This window comes from Balearica regulorum, chromosome 5, assembly GCF_011004875.1.
Source record: "Balearica regulorum gibbericeps isolate bBalReg1 chromosome 5, bBalReg1.pri, whole genome shotgun sequence".
NCBI lineage: Eukaryota > Metazoa > Chordata > Aves > Gruiformes > Gruidae > Balearica > Balearica regulorum.
Window position 1 is genome coordinate 13,627,785 of NC_046188.1, and position 21,059 is coordinate 13,648,843.

General features: G+C 37.5%; 1 protein-coding gene across 1 annotated transcript in view; it reads right to left on the reverse strand.

Annotated features, from left to right (window-relative positions):
- Positions 1-1,930: 1,930 nt before the first annotated feature.
- WDR25 (WD repeat domain 25) overlaps positions 1,931-21,059 on the reverse strand; it is a 66,072-nt gene continuing 46,943 nt past the window's right edge. The window contains exons 4-7 of the mRNA XM_075753544.1: positions 20,445-20,575; positions 5,658-5,828; positions 3,220-3,360; positions 1,931-2,839 (exon numbers count right to left, since the gene is read on the reverse strand). Coding sequence (XP_075609659.1) covers positions 2,618-2,839; positions 3,220-3,360; positions 5,658-5,828; positions 20,445-20,575 — 665 coding nt within the window. The 3' untranslated portion in view covers positions 1,931-2,617. The remainder of the gene's footprint in view (positions 2,840-3,219; positions 3,361-5,657; positions 5,829-20,444; positions 20,576-21,059) is intronic.

The window sequence follows — 21,059 nt, forward strand, 5'->3', positions numbered from 1 at the left end:
GATCTCATAAGTAATTAAAACTCCAGCCATCTTGGAAATCTGACACAAATGCAATTGGAATTTTAATATTCTTTATGATTATACAGTGTCAAGTTTCTTTTATTCTTCTCTACTACCTTTAATCATATTTAAGCTTTTCCCTCCCCCCCATAGTCTAAAATTTATACCTGCACGATAATTTCAAGAGCAATGAACATCAGACACCAGAATCATGCCTCAGGATGCAAGTTAAACTTAAGCAACAACATGGGTAATATTACAAAATGCAGTTACTTTTCTGCAGAACATGTGCAATGATTCCCAAGGATTGCTCTCCTGGATCTTTCGCTCTCTCCAGAGGTGCCGTCAGCTGTGGCTGAACGTGCCGAGAGCTCATTCAGATATAGAGCAGCCTTCATGTAGGCTGGGCCCTGCCCAGTAAGGGATTTCTACCATGAGCTCACATTTATTTCACTTTCTCAACACTGTGTTTAATAAAATAACAGGCAGATAACCTCCTGTGGAGATAACAGGATGCATTCCACGACTACAGTGCTGCCCATCCTTCATACAGACACAACTGGTTGCCAGAAGTTTTAATGTGGCAATAGCATATTTTGAACTAAAATACCTGGAGGGAAGGACACAGAGCCACTCTTTTAGAAAATGCTGTGCACTTGTGATTCAGCCTGCCCAACGATGGGCAACTACATCACTTTCGGCTGAACTCCTGACACTTATGAAGATGGTCTAGAAGGAATCCCATAAGCCCCAGTCCCACAGCTTGAATTAGAAGTAACCCATGAAATCACTGAATTAGTTGTCATTTAAAGGGTCCAGATGGCTTGTACGCTAGAAGAACAGTCAAGAGAAGTGCAAAATTCAAGGTCACGTTGAACAGCTAATTGCCAAACAAGGAAGCAAGAAATAAAAGAGTCTGAGGGGGAAAAAAAAAGTTACTTGTGCTATGTTGCACAGTTCACTAAAATTTAATGCCCTGTGTTAAAACCAGTCATAGATGTTGATAAGATGATTAAAACTATACAGCCACAATATTTTGATCCAGACTTCAAACAATACAACTGTGGATTCACAGTCTTGGTACAAGCTTATTTCTTACTACAAGCTGTAAGGAACACAAACAACAAACCACTGTAGTACATTTAGCTCATTACTTAATTAAAATCTGCCATTTGCAAGAGTGTTCCGAAAATTTTTCTCTGAAAAAAAGTTTTAATGGAGTATGTGAAAAATGGTTACAAAACTCTTGTATTTGTGCCAGTGCCAGAAAAAATCAGAAGAATAAAAAGATGCTACAGAGGAAAAGATGCTATTAAACTTGACTTCTGGATTCCATGACAGAGACAATTTACTCAACACAATTATCCTGGTTTAAAATACCTTTATAGACTAATCAGACCAAACATAAGCCAAGCTTATAGCACTCACCACAAGGCAGCACATATTTATATGGAGTTAAGTTTGGGAATACATATGGTTTATGTGATGCATAGATGTATTTTTTTCAGTGATACATATATGTATATACACCCCCCCCCCCATATAAAATGGATCTTATAATAATTCTAGAACCAAGCAACATAAGTGCAGGGAATGCAAACTCAAAATACATTTACAAGCAATCTATACATATGTAAATACACACTTATGGCCTAATGAATTTTCTAGTCGCTGCAGAACAGCCCAGCTCCTGTTGGAATGTCAAATATCCCCTGCACTGAATAGCATGATGACAATTTTCTGTGTCTAAGTGACATCAAGAAGTATGGAGAGTGTGGAGAAGTATGGAGAAGTATGGAGTATGCATGTGTGTTTGCAATAAATTAGGGTAGCATAATTGTTTCCCTCCCCAAGTATCAATTCTATGATAGTCTTGAGCAATAACTTGTCAAGAATAACAGGACTAAACCAGTGACATACAGACACCATGTATTAAAAAAAATGTTTATTTTTTCATTAAGAATATTTACACATTTTTTTGTTTATGTACAGTCATAAAAGAAAGTTTAAAACTCAAGTTTAAACATCAGGATTTCAAGAACACAAATTTATTTACTTCAAAATTAGCTTCAAGTTATCTGGCACATCTTTCCCTGGAACTCTCAGAAGGCATTTTACAGTAAGCTGAGCTGGTAACAGCTACCCATCTCCAAAAGAAGCAGTCCTACCTGCCCCGCGGTTTTCCCCCTTCTTGCATGTAGAAGCTGTTTTGCTTTGAACTACACTATTGCTTGTCTAGCCCTTCAGTGACCAAGTCAGGGAGCTAAACTAGTGAAAACCTGGTTTGAAAAAGCTGCAGTGAAAAGCTACATAAAAAGAGCAATGATTTTCTTCAAACCAGGGTGAGGCTAGATGAGCGCCGGAATATTGACACAAAAGGGGCAGAAATTTGTCACCAGGGTTGAGGGCGAGAGTAAGACCACTTCTTTTCTCAGCAGCTAACCACAAGACCATCTTAACTGCATGAAGAAAGCATACACTTAGAGGTCATAGAAGAAAAGACAACAGTCTCTCCTGCTTCCAACACATCACAACAAAATTTCACATTGCATACCATGGTTTATTCCCTACGCCCTTGACAGACGAACAGGAGACATCTGAAAAGTAACTCTGCTTGTTATTGCCAGATCTTGATTTCTCCAGCCCAATCACATGTTGCAAGGAGCGACGGCAAGACTGGGTGAAATATTGCACTCACACAAGCTTCTTTATGTGCAGACAAAGTGCGAATAATCCTAGCAGTATGATAGTTGTAGAAAAACACTTTGCCATCTGAACTTCCTGTCACCACAAGTGTTCCATCTGGAGAAAATTCACAGCCCACTGCAAATCCTTCCACCTGTGAAAATCAGTAACAGTGTAACTCCTGATGCTGATTAGAAAAGTTCATTGTCATACACTGAAAATGAATACGGTACCAAAAAAATTGTATCTTTAAATAAATATACACTGAGGACTTCTCCAGGTGTTTATTAAGACACAGCTATAAAACAAACTTATTTAATCAAGCTATTAAGTATTCATAAAGTCTTCTAATAACTATTTTCTTCAGAGTGCATATGATTCAAAATAGACTGGCACACGGGAAAGCAAATGAAGCCAATTAATATCTATCACTGATTTATAATCAAACACTATTAGCAGACATATTAAAAAGCACAAGTACTTTGCTATCTTCCTTCTAGACTTGGATATTAAGTTCCCGGTGAAGAGGGGTACCTTATGTCCTTCGTATCTTTTCTTTTTGTTGATTCGGTAAGGTCGCTGGGCGGAAAACAAAGCCATGTAGTTCCCATTCGTCTGAGCAACAAACACAGACTCTTTTGGGTGCAGAGTCAGACTTGGGCAAGTGTAACGCTCCTGAAAGTAATTTTAAAGAAAGTTTTGTTGTATGAAACAAAAGATTTGTTCGAATGAATCAGGTTGTCTTTTGGCATATTTGAAAGACTATAAAAGACAAAGTATACATAAGTCATCTCCGTAGTATATATTATATAAAGATACTTAAGTCATTACAATCCACTGAAAGTCTTACAAGACAAATATCAAATCAAATCTCTACCCCAATTTCCTAGATACTGACCAAAATCCCAGCTCTTTCTGAACCATAATTATACTGCAGAACAGCTGCAGAAAGGTAACTACAACCTGATGGTACTCAATCATCCTCTCCCTGCCCAAGGAAAACTGAAGTTTGAAGGTGAAAGTGAATCCTCTTCTCTCATATCCCTTCCTCCATAGTCATACTGTGCCTTCCATGCTACTGTGTACAGTTCTCAAATTCTCCATCCTCTCAGTTCTGGCCACACTGACAGGAACAGAAATCACTCCATTTAAACAGATACCTTCCCCCAACCCACTCTTATAAAAAATGTAAAAAAGAAAAAAAAAAAGGATCATTATTAGCCTACTATGTCAGAAGTTCCTTATGACAGTGATTTGCCATGTAGACTGCTGCTGGCTGTAAATTCATAAATATCTGCAAAAATTAATAACGCTTGGCTTTACTCTAGTGTTCCTATTTAAGACTGAACTAAGATTACTTTCAAAACTCTGCATGGTGATTGCATCAGAAATCAACTGCTCTTGCAAGGTTTTCACCAGGTCCAAACCTCTTCTGGCTTCAGCCTAACCTGAAGACATAGCACTGAATTTTGATGCCATGAATACCAATTAAGAGAGCTTTGGCTGTAGGATGCATCTGCATGTGAAGGACACCAGGTTGACAGTGACCACTGGACACCATGGACTATGTGGTAGCGTGCGAAAAGCATCAGACTGGTTTTGTTATGTGGTTTAGAAGGGATGAACTGGGAAAGAAGTTCTGGGTATTGTAAGGTATTGAGCACAGAAACCAAACAGGGTTAGGCAGTGTGCCTGGCTAGGAGTGTGCTCTATGCCAGAACATTGCTTGCTTCTAGGGAGAAACTGAGTCTGACAGTAAGGGATCAGAAAGCTCAACACAATCTGCAAGAGCACTGTGCTTTTCTGCTGGGTGTACTGTAGTAATGGGTTATTTCAAAACTCTTAATTATTCTTTTTTTTAATGTAGACAAGCAATAGATCAAGTTCTGTTGAGATCTAATCTGTTTGGAGAGTTCAGGGGTTCTCTCCCACCCTGAAGGGTTCAAAGGTGAAATTCAGAAAAGCAAAGCAGAGTTTCCAAAATCACCACCAAGTTTTGTTTACTCACAGTGCAGAAGAGGGGGAAAACTGTCCATTTCAGGGATGCTGTAGTTCCGAGAAGGTAGGCTCTGTGGGGTTTTTGTTTGTTTGTTTGTTTGGCAGGGGATAAGGGAAAAAAAAAGTTTGTTTTTTATTCCTTGCTACTGAACCTGACTGGTCTGTGCTTTATACGGAGGGCTTTTTTCCCTATTGCCTACCCAATGTGTTGATAGAGCCAATATTGGACAAAGACATAACTGTGAAAATTAAACATGAAACAATCCCATCAGTAGAGAATGTTCATTTCAGCCAAAAATCATCTGTATACAATCCAATCGTATTATATTACATAGGATATTAGACTTGGGGTTTCAAAAAAGACCCAGGGAGTTGGAATTATCTATTAACTTCCTTGGTAATCTCCTTTGAAGCTGTCAGTCCTTCTAGACAATTTAGTCCATTAAATATCTTGCCTGGATAGATTACTGAGAGAAATACCGCACCTGCACTGATAAAAGTAAATTTTGCCTCTGTGATTACGCTGTACTAGATATGTATATGCATGTATCAGGTTGCTATTACCATGCAAATATTAAACTCAATTTGTCAATAGCCCTCATTGCAGCTGATGAAAAATGTATGAAGAAGCATGGGAAAAGAAACGTGGCACTATAGCAACTACTGCCATGCACCACTGGCAAGCTAGAATGACACTGCAGTGGCCTTGCCTAAATATAGTTTAGATGTCAGTGAATGTGCACTGACATGGAAATACTTTCAACACACTGAGACCTCAAGGTCATTTTCAAGAATAAGTGTTTTTCAAATACAAAAATAAAGCAAGCCCTCAACTTACATTAAGAGTATTTTATACATCACACAACAATCTTGCAGAAAATAAAAAACTTTTTCTTTTTTTTTTTTTTTTTTACAACATTGACAAGCATGAAATACTAAATCATGACCCAAACAATATTAGTTGTTAGTCTTACATGAAAAATCTGATTGGAGATTTTTGCAGCACTTTGGAAGTCCCATGCAATAATGGTACGATCAGCTGAATCCCGGCTTACTGCATCTGTGCTTGTAAGAAATTCTCTTCCATCTGGGAGAAAGAGTATATCCAATGTCTGTTGTACTGCAGCTTTGTACACTCTTAACACCTAGTGGATAAAAAAGTTTGTTATTTTTTCACAGATTAGAAGAACATGATAACCTGTGTTTTCTCTCTTAACTATCTCCAACAAATTATATAGTATTTTAAAATGTGAAAAAGTAACTGATTGTTAAATGTTGAAGTACTAGTGTATTAAACAGCTTACTAATGTGTGTAAAGAGTCCACACACAGGAAGATTAACTGAGATAAAGCATCGGTTTGTACAATTTATGTATTATATCTATATATACATAAGATTATGTTAGAAATTCCCAAGAAATTAAGAGTTAGATCCAAAAAGAGCTTTAGACAAGACAATGTTGTGGAGCTGGGTCTACACGAACTCCCTTCTCTTTCATGAACTCAGAGCACTCTGAGGATCAGTCTGAGGATCTTTCCGTTGTCCTTCCAGGAAACTTCAGAATTGTAAGTTTTTGGTCTTTTTGTTCTCGAAACCTTCAGCTAGTTATAGAGCCGGAGAAAGGAAAGTAATTAGGTTAGTGGGGATTTGGGACTTACAGGCATGAAAAGGACATGGCAGGATTGAATATTCTTGTCGATCATTCCAGACTTAATTATAAACCACTGTTTATGACAGGGGATGAGTAAAACTTGATGATTCAAGGCTCTCCCAAGGCTCTGCTGTGTGTCATTGCTTAACTTGCAAGTGGCAAGACCCCAGTGTCAGGACCGTAAGGCAAGGGAGCAAAGCTTGCATTCTCAGTCAGAAACCGCCTACGAGGCCGGTGTGGACACCCTTAGCAGAAGAGTTCATCCTGCAGAAGATACCTCAATCCCACTTAGGACTCGGTCTGATACCCTCTCCCAAAAAAAAGGAACCTAGGCAGAGTACGCTCTTTTAAACTGCTGCCAGAGAGGGGGGATGGAGGTGCCAGGAGCACTGCTGTCAAACAGTTCAGTGCTTTAAGGACTCAGCCAGGATCCTGCCTTTGTCTACGGGGATTCAATCCCAAACCTCCCACCTCATCTGCCTACAGATGTCCTGGCAAAAGGCAGTCTCTGCTGCTTCTGCTGAAGCAGAGGCTTTTTTCTGCCACTCTGCTGAAAACGCAGGGCAGCAGGGAAAGAAGTCATCAATACTTCAAAGTACGTCTGGGCTCAAGAGTAAATTATGTGCCTCATCCTCTAGTAACTAATGCATACCAACAATCTCTAAAGTTTGTATGTAAAATGAAATACCAAAGTTCTCAAATTTTCTTCCCAAATCAAAACCACCAGAGTTCCCGTATCTAGATCCTCTTTCAGGCCTTACACTGAAGTGGGTTGGATCCATGCAGAAATGGGTCCTGAATATTGTAACAGCCTGTGAGTTGGATCTTAAAAAGTAAGAGATTTTGAACTATTCTAAGGAATATATGAATAATTTGAATTTCCCTTCTTTCCACCTTGCTTCATGAAATTCTGCATCTATGTTGTCTACTTTGAATTTTGCAAGTCAATACCTCTTCTTTCTTTTTCTCTGATCTGCCTCCAGTGAAGAGAAACTTCAAGGCAAGTGGTCAGATCAAAGCAATCCATCTCTCTGAACATGGTGATCCTTAAAACTAGGACACTGGAAGACTCCTAGTTATTAATATCCAAATCTCTCTCTCCAAGATAGCTAAAACACAGCAGCCTGCACTTCCAACATGGTGTTCAGAGGTTAGTCCTTCTTTTAACCTCACTAGAAAAACCAACAAAGCAGAGAGAGTGCTTGAAGTATTATACTGAAACGGTTCCCAACTCTGTGAGACATTTCAGTGCCTACCTTATACCCCTAACATAGCACGCGACTACTGACTTCAAGGCCCAGACCTTTTACAGACACTCTAAACACATACATTTTAAGAAAAATAATTTTCAGGTGTCACAGTGCAATATCCTGGATTACACCCGTGTTTCATACTTTAACCAATAAAAGAAAAATCATTCCAAGTATCACACAAGTCATGAGAACGTCTTGATTCTTGCCTCAAGCTCAAAAATCTACAACTGTTTGGAAATGTTCAGAACTAGTTGATCCTGCTGTAGGGTAGAGATACACTAGATGATCTCCTGAGGTCCCTTCCAGCTCTACCTCCTGTGATCTCGGCATGTAGAAGGATGGCAGCAGCAGCTGCTCCAATTGCTTTTCACAGGCTCTGCAAAATGTACAGTTTAGAAACGCGATGTTTTCATTCAGTGAAGAACCTTGGTCACACAAGCACCCTACACACCCTGTAATAACATCAACTAGATGTAAACCTGCAGACTCAAAAAAACTGGCACACTTTTCAGCAATTTGTCTGCATTTTTAAGATAGTGAATATACAAATGTGTTACTTGCTCTCGTCAGATTTTTCAGCCTAGGAATCTGCATAATATACAAAGCAATTAAACTTTGTAAAGCCAAAAGTGATATTTGCATATTTATAGCCTCCACTTTGTCTGTGGAGAAATCACCATGCATAGCTATTTCTTCACAGAGTTATAAAAGGAAGTCCATAGTTCATTAGTAAAGTAGAAAATTAAGCTATTTTGTAGGAGCAAAAATAAAAAATAAAAAACCCCAACCAAAAACCAGAAAATATAGTAGCTGCCTTGAATGAGAAATGGAAAACCATACAGAAACCTGACAGCTGTAGGAACTGCAGGAGAACTGAAATACAGTTAAATTGAGAGGAGGGGACACAAAAGTCTCTACCACCCTGACAGATTGAAGGAGGCAGCTACTTAGCAGCAGGCACCTTCACAGAAGTGACAACTCCCAAGTGAAGAGTCAGCAAGATCAGAGCACGGAGCAGCACAAACGTGTAGAAACAGGGACAGGGAGGAGGAAACAAAGGCCGATTGGTGCCGGGAAATGAAGAACAACAATATAGAGCAATAAATTATAATACAGTCCCAATCGGTGATTCACAGCAGTGATTGTTTAATAACTTCTTATTTTAAAGATGAGAAACTCAAACGTACTGTTTGGGTCTTCGTCTTCTAAAAAAACCCTTGTGAAATGTATGTAGGTACATATCCATACATACACTGTGTCCAGCACTGCTAAGGGGTTAGGGTTTAGGTTTGGGGCTTGTCTTTAACACATTTTTGGAGCAACAGACATCTCTCAGTAAGGAAAAAGAAGAGATCATGAAGTTGGTAATGTGAACATACTTTCATTTTTGCTGAAATTCTGTTGGGCTCTTACATATACTGTGACTATCAATTTAACCATTTTCAGTGCTAATCATGAAATATATTTGCTTATCTGTTATTTAATAGTATATCTAACCAAATTACCTGCGTATCTTAGCTCTGCAACAGGAAACTGTCTTTATAAAAATTAGTAAAAAAGACCATCTTTTTCTGTATATTTGATACATACCTCAGAAAAACTATGCTGTTTAATCTTCGAACCACATAGTGAGAACTGACTCAGAGAACAGTAAATTAACACTTTGAATAGCATCTAGGAACTTGATATACATAGTATTTAAATTCCCCCATAAAGATAGCTTTCAAAAATAACTAAATGTAACACCCCTGCTCAGAAAAGTACTCATAATTAAACTTGCTTTGTTCCACCTTAGACAATTAATTCATGACATGCCTGAGGAACTTGCTTGGGGAAAGCACCAGTTTCCCTACCCTGCTGGCTTTATTTTGTTAATAACAACTTTCGCTCTTTTTCTATTTGCAGATTTATCACCCATAAGCATTGGAAAACCACAGTCCACTTCTTCAATCTAAGCATTTTCTGGACATAAAAGAAATCGTTTCAAAGGAAGGCCTAATAGTTTCTGGTGTCAACAAAATCCAACATAATAATAACTTCACTAAGGCAAGAGTTCATGGCTGCAGGCATTCGACAAGAAAGGTAATTTAAGCAAATTAAATCAGTTGCAAACAGATTCTTATGGTTCTGGTGATTTGAAAAGCATGCTGTGATGCTGAATTCAGGGTATATATTTCAGACAGGTGTTCTATAATACTTCTCTGCACAAAGCACATGCAATGCCTGGTACTTTGTCAAGAAAACTCAAAGCCTCTACACATACAATTTAGAAGCTGCCATTCGCTCCAGCTCTGTGCTGGTCACCTGTAACCTATGTGCATTGCACTTTCCCAAAACCCCCTCAAGCTTTATGCAAGTGATGAGAAAGACATACGCTTTTATAATCATTGCCCTGAGCATTAAGAGGTAAGGTCTCAAAACAAATCTAGTGGGAATACAGGCAAGCTGGATGGTCATGGAAAAAAACCCTTGATCTGTGCTGTGGTTTCCAACCTGTAAAATGGCTGGGTTTTTTCTTCCACTTCTTGTCCTACCTTTTCAGATTGAGTGCTTTGGCATGAAACTGCTTCTTCCTACTGGCACGTTGGGTAATTAATGCAATGGCGGACTGATTTAAGTTTCATTTGTGAAACAGTACTACACATATATTTGTAATAAAAAGTGCATTTCAACTTAAAAGTAAGCTTATTTTGCAAAAAATAGAAGAATTTTTACCTACTGCAGTGCAAGCCATTCTGTGTTGATCTGTTCATAGGGTAAGGTGTTGAGGCAGATGACTACTATTTGCTTTTTAGCTACATATTCACAACAAAGCCACAACCACATGACAAAACCAATTTATGTCTATGATCTCCATCTGAAAGCTGTAATGGCAGTTTTAATCAAAACACATAACAATATCATAGGCAGGAAGATGACGCATGCTACAGCTTTATGTTCTTTTAAAGTATTTTAACATGACTGGTGTATTTCTCTTTATGTTATTGAAAAAAAATTTTGGTTTTTTATCTAAGTTTTTTCCTGTTTGTAACTGCTCTGTTTTCAGACACAGCTCCAGATTATCGAGGGGTCCTGAGAATAATTAAAAGGAAAGGGAGACTGATTAAAATGAGTAAGTGGTTGAACTTAATCTGGGGTTGACCTATAAGACTTTAGGTATGAACAATGTACACTGGGTTTTTTTTAAAGCCACTTTCAGATTGCTTGAGAAGGCACAAAAATCTTGCGATAGAAAGCATCAACCATTTATTAGAAAGAAAAAAAAATTCCCATCAGATTTTTTTGTTTAAAATTATCCCCCTGTCTCAAATAGGATAAGTGAAATCTGTATATAGGAAACAAACAAGAAACAGGAAGATACAGAATGGCTTTTCTATGAGGAGCAATAATCAAGGAATTTTCAGTCCAGAAATGAGACTTACAAAGGGAAATTTGAAAGACTGGGAAATAAAGTCCGAGCAGCACGGAGAACATGAATGGTTTCTTCCATTATAAGAATTTAGACTCCAACCCAGCAGAAGGCAGCTTCAAAACACAAGAAAGAAATGCTTTTTCACACAAAGCATATCTAAGTCGATGAATTCCTTACCACAGGATGTTGCAGATGTGAAAAAAAAAAACCAAACAAGGACAATCAATTCCACAGTGTGAAAACTCAGAGAGCGCCATGAAAGACAAAGACACTATCTGTGGTGCAGGAAGTCCCCAAACTGTGAGTTAGAAAGGCCTGGGTAACCGTTGCTGGGAATTGTGATAAAGAAATTTGCTGTGCTTTCACACTCTTGTTTTGTTAAATACATACTGGTTGCTGCTGGGGGTGTAAAATTTGTCTAGAAATGGGATGAAACCACAACCGCTATTCCTCAACAGCTTCTCACTCGAATACTCACACTCCAGAAGGAGGCATGTTTTGTTCCTTGCCCATTTCAGTCTCTCCAGGAGCAGCTACTCCTGGAGAGATAATATGCACAGACAGGTCTACGATTTTCATCTGCGATACCACCATATGAGGTTTCTAAATAAACACAGCAGGACTGCTCACATATGTGTTACAGCCACATAAAATGTACCTTCACACTCAGAAAGGACCCCTGAATTTTAACATTTAAAACCAAATGCCATTACGCAAGTACAAATGTACCCTCACCATATTTCTTTGAACCTTTTGTCCATAGATTCAGTAAGGATTTCTCTGACAGTCCGAGAAGAATAACTTCAGTTTTCCAAAGCACTGAATAAATCATCTTATTTTAATTACATTGTTCTTCCTAATACTACTAGTGCATGACAATGTATTGGCTGTTTCTATAGAAACCAGAAGTGCAAGTTGTTCCACCAATTTCTACAGCCTTTTTTCATATTTATATGCTATCCAGAGACAAATTCATTAGGTTTCCTAAATACATGCTACTTAAAATGACTGCATCTCATCTGAAAGAAATTGCAATAGAATGTTTCCAAGGAAACAAATGCACTGCACTTGCACTCTAAATTTATTAATTTTTTTAACTGTGCTTTAATGTCTTAGGCTTATTTCCTTATAAACTCAAGTATGGAGAAATAGCTCAACAACATAAAAAGCATCTCTTTCATTTTTTTCTTTTTAAGCATGAAGCTATAGATGATAGTTGCAATTTTGTAGCTAAACAATGTTCAATCCAGAATAATAAGCCAAGATGGGAAAAAACCCAACCCTGTTGTTATTCTGCCTTGGCCTCAATAATAAAAATTCTGCAGTGTATTTCTAGACAAATTTTAAAAGCTCAAAATATTTGCTTCTACCATTTTTCTAGTTAACTTGTTCTATAGCTGATACGACCTCAATTTCAAAAATGGGATTTTTGTGTAAATCTTCAAATCTAAGCTTTCCTTAAATTTTTCTGTCACTTCAACAGACTGACTATGTATTCATCTTCTTTGAAATCTTCCTTATGTCCTGACAAAATTTTGTTATTAAGCCCAAAAGGCTGGACCTTTGCATTCATTTGTACTCATTCCATTTCTAATAAGTCATTGCTATTTTTCTTGCATGATATTCTAATCTTTTTTTTTTTTTTAATTATATTGATTGTGCTAGCTCACTAGTTTCTATAACAAACATTTTTTCAAAAATAAAATATTAAATGTCTCCATTTGGAGCCATTTCTGAAGTACTTCACTAAATTCCTCCCAGTCAGTTTCCTTTTTTGAGATGTCCACTTTAGTTAGTTTTCTCATTTTACAATACTTAGGTCAGTCTCTGCCTTCTCCAGCTTCTCTAATTGCTCTACTGAAGTCCAGCAAATAAATCATAGAGTGACATCAAGGAAGCTTCACACAGTTTAGCTTTGCTTAACTCTTATAACTATTTTTTTAATCATTATTTCACTTATTCCTATACTTTTAACTAATCTTTCCTTCCAAGTCTATCCTGTAGCTGTGCCTGGTCATACTACTGGGTCTACACTACTCAATACTCTTCCTCTTGTTAACATAAGCAGTGGATTTGCATTTATGGAGGCCTAAGAACTTTAAGTATTGCTTAAAGATCAGAGCCACAGCCCTGTCACCTGCCACTTACTCCCTCTCCAGATTACCACACGGTGCTCCGTCAGGACTTGCTGTTCTGACAGCTACAGCAGATAGCTCTTGCCAAAGCTCCAGCGGGCCTCAGTGATTTATGAGATAGAACACGTGAACATCAACAGACAAGAGATCAAAAACAGAGTACATCCAACAGCTGAAGAAATTATTCCTCTATTTTTAATAGAGTCCAAAAAACTGTTAGTGATCTCCCTACCTTTAGAGTTCCTTGCATTTCTGTATGCACATGATAAATACCCAGTTCCTGAATGCTTAGAAACTGCTAAGAGTTTCATCAATCAAAGCTGAATCTAAAAGGTAAAATATGCAAAACTCAAAAATAATTATATGGATACATTTAGAAAATTTAAATGAATACATTCAGATGCAAGTTCTTGAGTGCTGTATGTCCTTTCAGCGGAGCTACTAGCATCCCTGCTTTACACTCTGCAAACCTTGCTGACACATGTAAATAAATCTTTTCAATTCAGTCTGACAATTCACTCATGATATAAGGAACTTTAGCGCCTTTAAAAGTATTATTAGTACAAGACAGTTACGGTTGTAGTCTTGTTCTGAATATTACAACTGTGGAATCTTAGAAATCCAAATTAACCAGAAAAAAAATAGCTGTAGTTGTATTTTCTTTTGTGAACACAATAAAGTGCTTATTGCTGAGCTAAAGGATACAAGTGTCAACCCTTTGTTGACTTTGGTATTTCAAGGAATATTAAAATTTCAGGTAAAGTGGTTGGAACATATATTGCCTCCTGTCTGAAAAGCTAATGTAGATCAGCCAAAATGGAGAGTGACTGTGTAGTTCAACGGGCTTGTGCCGAACACCTTAAATTCTTCCACAGCTCTGAGAAAGGAAATACTTCTAAAATACATAACTACTTTAAGGTCTCAGCATTATTGCACAATTCTTTTTACAGGGCATTTTACAGGGTTTTTCTAGGTTCAGCTCTGAGGTCCAAAGGTCCCATGGGGGCTGTTCAATATGATGCTCTCTCCTTGGTCCACACTGCAGAAATCTCTTTTTTTTTTTTTTAACATAGCGGCTCACTTCCAAGTTTTCTGGTCTTTTCATAAAGTCTCTATAAACATTCTCCAAACGTTTCAGAAATTTAATCAATCTTTTATACAGCAATATAAGATCTCCAGAATAATCTCTTTGCCAGAGAAACAAAACTGGGTTTAACACAAAGAAATACCACTATAATAAATCTCTACATGATATTCAACTGCCTCTTTTATTCTTTTTTTTTCAGGTTTTGATTACTTGTCTCTGTAATTTTGAGATGCCTGTGTACTTTACATTTCACTGAGCAGTTAACAAGCTGTTCCATCCATTCATTTCTCTGAAGTATATTGCTTAGCTTTATCTTGAAGATTTTAACTCCCTTATTGTTCTTCAATTCTCTCTCTTGCTCAATACCCAATGCTACATTTGAAATCATTTTGCCCATTTGCTCAACAGAACAGGGACAGCAATAAATGTCTTTCAACATTCCTCTTTTTTTTGATATCTGTCTTTCTGATTAATAGCTTACTGTACATTTCTCAATGTTTCAGTAGCTGAAAGGCTGCCTCAAACCTATCTTCATACATTTTCTCTGGGACTTAGAAATGCAATTTTTATACCACACTCAATACATGAATATTAGTAATTTAGGCTCATAAATTTCTGCTCCTATTAAAAATTAGTTGCCTATCAAAATCAAAGTGAGATTTCAGAAGTACTAATTTGGAAAAATGCCACTATCAGCTATTCTATGTCATTTTCCATCAGCAGAAAGCAGCCTGTTTCAATCACCTCATATGTATGTGTAATTGGACAATATTTTTTGTTATTCGTCATTCTGTCTATCTCTGTGATGCTTAATGCTTTGCTCTGAACTTCCACCAAAAATTCCCTCATTTCCTGATATACAATTATCATTTTGCCTCACATAGTTAAATTTAAGACGCGCGAGCGGATAGCCTGTTAAAACACAGGAGTACATCCTAAAGAATGACCTCTGAAATTGAATTACCAGCGAATGCTGAAATTGAGTTTTCAATTTGCAATGAGTAACAAGATTCAAGTTCTTGATTTAGGTGCTCACTCTATTGACAAAATATGCTGCAAAGCCTGAAAAGGCTATCAGGAGTATGATGATGGGAACAAAAAGAATCATTAGTTCACCCACACATGGCTCCAAGCTGAATGACAGGTTAACATACTTGAAAGAAAAGGAAAAAACAGGAAAATCTTGTAATGAACTAGGATGAAAGCACTTGAAAGATATTAACATTGTTTGCATCAAAACTGAAATGAAGTGGCAACAGGCTTCAGATATCTATTTCAGCTAAGAGCAAATGGCACTTGTTAGAATAAGACAAATTTCAAAATACTGGCCAGGGCACTTCATCCAATCTTGAATATTGCCTTAACTGTGTAAGATGGAAAAGACAGAAAGCATTCTGGTTTTATCGTGTGAATAAAGGCAACAATATAAGCTGAAAGCAGGAATATCTGAAGAATCTATTGAAATCCCCCAAACTAGGGAGAAGCAGACATGAGATACTGATGATATTGATGATTCATGCCTAACCAACATACTGTTCTATGGCTGAGTTTGAAACGTAACTACATTATTTTGCAGTAATGATGCATAGGTGATACTAGCCATTCTGCAAGAAGAAGCCATAAGCAATCAAATCAGAGTTTGATATTTTTCCCCTTTTCTCCACTCAGCTATGACCTTCCACATTGACTCAGTACACACACAGAGTTCCTTCAAATTTTAAAAACAAATGTAAGTGTCTAACAGTCCACATCCATCACTGAGCTATAACTACCTCAGATGGAAAAAAAAAAAAAAAAAGAAAGGATAATAGAAGCTCTCTCCCCTTTTTGGAAATGTTGCAGAAAGTAAACCACACTGCTGCTTTAGACAATCACAGTCCATGCAAAATTATGGTTTTCAAATGAGCAAGCATGTTAAACAAAACAAAAAAAGATCAATATCTGTTACCACGCTAAACCCATGCTTTCCACTTTCTAAGGTGATGAGACACTGCTCATTATTAAAATTAATATTCCTTATGCGCTACTTAATTGGCTAGTTTTCCAACTGATGAAGTTCTACATGAATATAATTGCTTCCTAATGAACAAAGCAGGTAACATCTTCTAAAAACTTCCAGAGGGAACCCAGTAGGATCTGTATAAAAGAAACAGGCCGGGGTTTTTGTTTTACCAAGCCTAAAACCTTTCCTATTTTACCTGTCAGAATACACATTCATTCAATTATTTATTCTCTCAGAAAGTAAATTATTTCCTTGTAATGTGGTGAGATGTTTCCCTTATCTCTTCATTAGCATCAGCTTAAGGAAATGGAGTTACACTCAATCTCTCTAGGCACTGGAGTGTCCTGCAGGTACAGAGACAACCACTGTGTGCATTCCTCAGTGAGTAACAGCTCTAAGGCAGGTTTCAAGGCTGGAGCTTCAGCATTGCAAAAATGAGTGTATGATTACTCATTGAGATAAAAATGCATTCTTCTGCTAGTCTCATTTGTGCTGTATATAGCATCCTGGCCACAGAATGCACAGCCTTTTGAGAAATCACGTCATAAGATGGGATCAAAGGATGTCACAGCATGCAACGTTGTGACATACTGCACACCACAGCAATACTCTCAGTCAAAAAGAAAAAAAAAATCACAATATAACAATCTTGAGTACCACCTACTTCGGCAACACTACCAAAAGTGGATAGAGAATGGCCCATGGAAAGACAAAGGGTGCCTCATTGCACCCTTTTGAAAAAGGCACCACACCCAGATCAGTAAGCAAGGAGGCAAAACACCACAGTTGGGCAGTAAAGCATGATGATAAAATAAAATAACATTTGACTCTCATAAAGATAATATACTCTCTAATTAGTAGAAAACATGAGGGCTGTTTTAGACTGAATGAATAGTCAAATTAATAAAATGTTAGGCATTCATGTTTCTCTTCTACATAGATACAAATGGTTTTTACAGTGGCTGTTTGTCCTCTGGATCTATGATTCATGTTGTCACCCAAAGCATTCACTACTGGCTCTGTGTGCAGACACACACACAGTTTATATGTCCTCCCCTGCAACATATACAAAGGTGATCCCAAGCATAACTATTGTTTCTTATAACTGTGCAGTGGTAAAGTACTGAAACCTGCAGTTTTCTTCTGCAATTTTCCCAGACAAAGTTTACACACAAGTTACTATATCAGAAAATCATCTCAAGCCAGCCTCCTGGTAGACAGAATTACTAGATATGAATGGGTGGACTATTAAAGCCTACAGTTTATAAGTATGGGTTTGCTCCTTTGCCTTCTTACGCCTTTTACAAAGGCATTACCTGCCAAATTGCACATTGCCCCTTACCTTTTCTACTGCAACCTCCATCTCAACACATTTGTCTGCTCCTCACTGCAATAAAGCCTCACATAAACTATGCCAGACATATCAATTGACAGTTTGGCTGTGGTTGAGCTGAGGCACCAGAATTAAAAACCTAACATGAAGGAGCTACTTTAAGAGATGACCACATTTAGTGTCTGCACTGCTTGGAATAAAATACCGCTTGATACCTTGTCTGGTACAAAAAGAAAACACTTACTGTGTTTTCACTGAAATTTCACAAGGGGGGAAAAAGGACCAAGAATAGCATTTTTCAAGCTATTTGTCTTGGCGCCAACATAACACCGTTCGAAGATAAAACCAAAATACAGGGATTGGCAGAGATACTGACAATAGGAGAGCATCAAACTCAGGAGATTACTCAGAACTAACTTATCTAGAACTAACATTAACATCTGTTGTTTAGCCCTTTAATTCTACTTGAGTCAATGCCAATTTTGCATTGTCCTCAGGTCTTGTCATCACAATCTCTGGTATCAGAATTGCTGCAAAAAAATTCTTCTTCAAGCATAACCCTTGAACTATAGACGTCCATTGTAAATGAATCTTCTATTTCATTGAAATTGAAGTGCCTTCTCCACTATCAATATTTGAGATTGTCTCCTACCATCTATGAAAGACTTCTAACCACATTCCTCCCTAATCGTATCCAACAGTAAGCTACCATTCCAGAAAGGCACATTTTTGCAACATTCCATTTTGGTAATTTGTTACTATAGAACAGAATCAGTTATCATTTTCCATCTGTAGAGACTGGATAGCTTAGACACATGAAAGCTGGAGATATTGCCAGTTTTGGCATGAACATGTTCATCAATCACAGTTGACTTCAAATCTAGAGAAAAATCACCTTTACAGGATTCTGTATTCTCGGAGATAGTTACTCAAAGACATACACAGGCAAAAAAATCCAAACTACAAGGGGTGAAAGAAAGAATGTCTCTGGCTTTATACACAACTAAACTATCATTTGACTTTGTCTATAACTACATCATTATTTACAGGAAAGCTTATTGCACCAAATCAGAAAATCTCAGAAAGAATGTTTTGCCACCTACATCTGCCATCTTCTCCTTGACTAGGACCAAGTATCTCAAATTTTGACACTACAGTCAACAATCTCTAAGCCTTAAAAAGATTATACCCATTTAGTTCCCAAAGTACTTTTTAAAGGAGGTTCAGCCTATCATGACATACAATGGCTTCTCTATGTTAAAAAGGACAGCTAAGTGTTCAGTTACAGACTGTACATCCTCCCCACAATCAAGGTCTACTGTTACGAGAATCTCAAGAAAGAACAATTGTATTCCCTACTTTATTTGCATGCTATGAAACCACTGACCCTGCTGTTCAGGAGAGAAGACTTCTATTAGTCTGTCCTCTCCAGCCCCCTGCCAGAAAAAAAGCAACGTTTTGGTTCTACAGTAAATTTACAGGGTAACCTCTGATCACCTGGAACAAACACCCTTTGAACTGCTACTACTTCCTATTTGTGTGATACATATTTTCACGTTCTAAAAGTTGCCTATGCTAAAGACAGTATATCAAAATCACTTATTGACAACACCATAATACTGTATACCAGTGCAAGGCAGGGGGAGGGAGGGAAGAGTTACTATGGAAAATCCTATCACTTGTAAAAAAAGTTACATAGCTATTCTTTATCGCAAGTATTTACAATTTTGACAATCTAAACTAGAATTGTCTTCCTTCATAGACCTGTGCTTTGAGTATCTCTTCATATCCTTATCAAGGAAAACTAGCCATCATACAAGCATGATGGATGGCATAAATCCCATTAGAATTTTTATGGTTTTCACGTTGACACTGTAACTCCAAAATTCACAGTAAATTTATTTTCAGAGTAGCCTCAGATTTGGCAGTCTTGATATGTACTTTTCTTTTAAGAACGTACTCATGTAAGGGAAGTTTGTAGTAGAGATCCTACACAAATTATTTTCACAAACATCAGTAACAAATCCAAAGCAAGAACTGTTAATTGCACAATAATACTGTGTCTTAATAGAGCAGCTCCCATAACTCAGAGCTCTCCCATTGGAGCCCTCATACCTGGAATGCATCTGCCTACATCTCTCACCTGTTATTCTTAGCACATCGAAGTCAGAAACAAAGTTTGGATACACAATCCAATTTTTTCAGATCCCTTCTGACACCCTCAAGAGCAAACAGATGGCTAACTACCATGAGTAATATCTACCCACATAGAAATTCAAAGGAAAACAAAGAACTACTCACTTTACAGTCACTGCTGCTCTTTGAGCTGTTCTGAGCACGAGGATTCCAGCTTGTCTTATGCTTCCAGTGGCAGCGTACAGCTCTGGTCTTACCTGAGCTCTGGACAGCAGCTGTGAGCACACCATTCTTCGTGGTTCAGGATAAAGTAAACGCAGAGGCTATACATGCCTTTCTGCGGCTCTTTGTGAATGTAAAATTACTCCAGGCTTCTACACAAAAGCTACAGGCACACACGTCCTGACCCACACATAGCAACTTGAAGAGCAAGTGAGCTGTGCTGCTTCCTAGTATACAACTGCCTTTTTCACAATCCTGAAGTGAGCTATTGGCTTTATTTAATTCAACTATATGTTACTCATATTTACATTTAAAAAAATATATATTTTTTGTGTACAATGTTCCTTTTTGTGCTTCAAAAACATTACAGAGGTTCATATCAAAAAATGGCAACACAATCAGTGACAAATGCAAAATAATTCAGAATAACATTTGATCAAAAGACCAGTACATCTAACAGGTCAGTAATGCACAGCACATCCAACCTAGGAAACATTGTAAAAGAGAAAGAGAAAAGAGATTTCCATTACCTTAGAAGTCCTTATATCCCAAGCTTTAACTTCTGGGCTGAACCCTCCACAAATGAAAATATTTGATTCTGTAGGGTGGAACTTCAGCGCGCTGATTCTAAATTCATTTTTGCTGCTAAATATCTGCTTCCCTAAAATAAAGTGTGAGATAGAGATTAAAATTTGAGCAGAAAATGAAATATGTTATTCATTTCAACCTAGTTTCAAAAATATCAAGGTTGTCAAAGGTGAATATGTTAATATAAACAGATTTAAAATATCTGGGGCTACTCTGATTTACCAAAAATACAAGACTGAACTTACTAATGTCTATCCACATGAAACTGCTCCTGCTCATGGGCCTCTGAACCACTGACTGCTTCCTACTGAAAGGAGAGAACAAGTGGTCCCAGTTCAGTTGACACGCAGGACTAAATCTACAAATCTAAGGGTTGAATGTTTCCCTTAAGAGAAGCCATAGTCTTTCTTTCAGTGGGATAAAAATAACTAGAACAAAATATTGTCTGTACAGAAATACCATGTCCCAAACTATACTACGACTCTTGAGTTGTTTACTTATCTTTCTGTGAAAGTAGGAGTGAAACTTCATCTTCAAAGTAGGAAATAATTTGCATA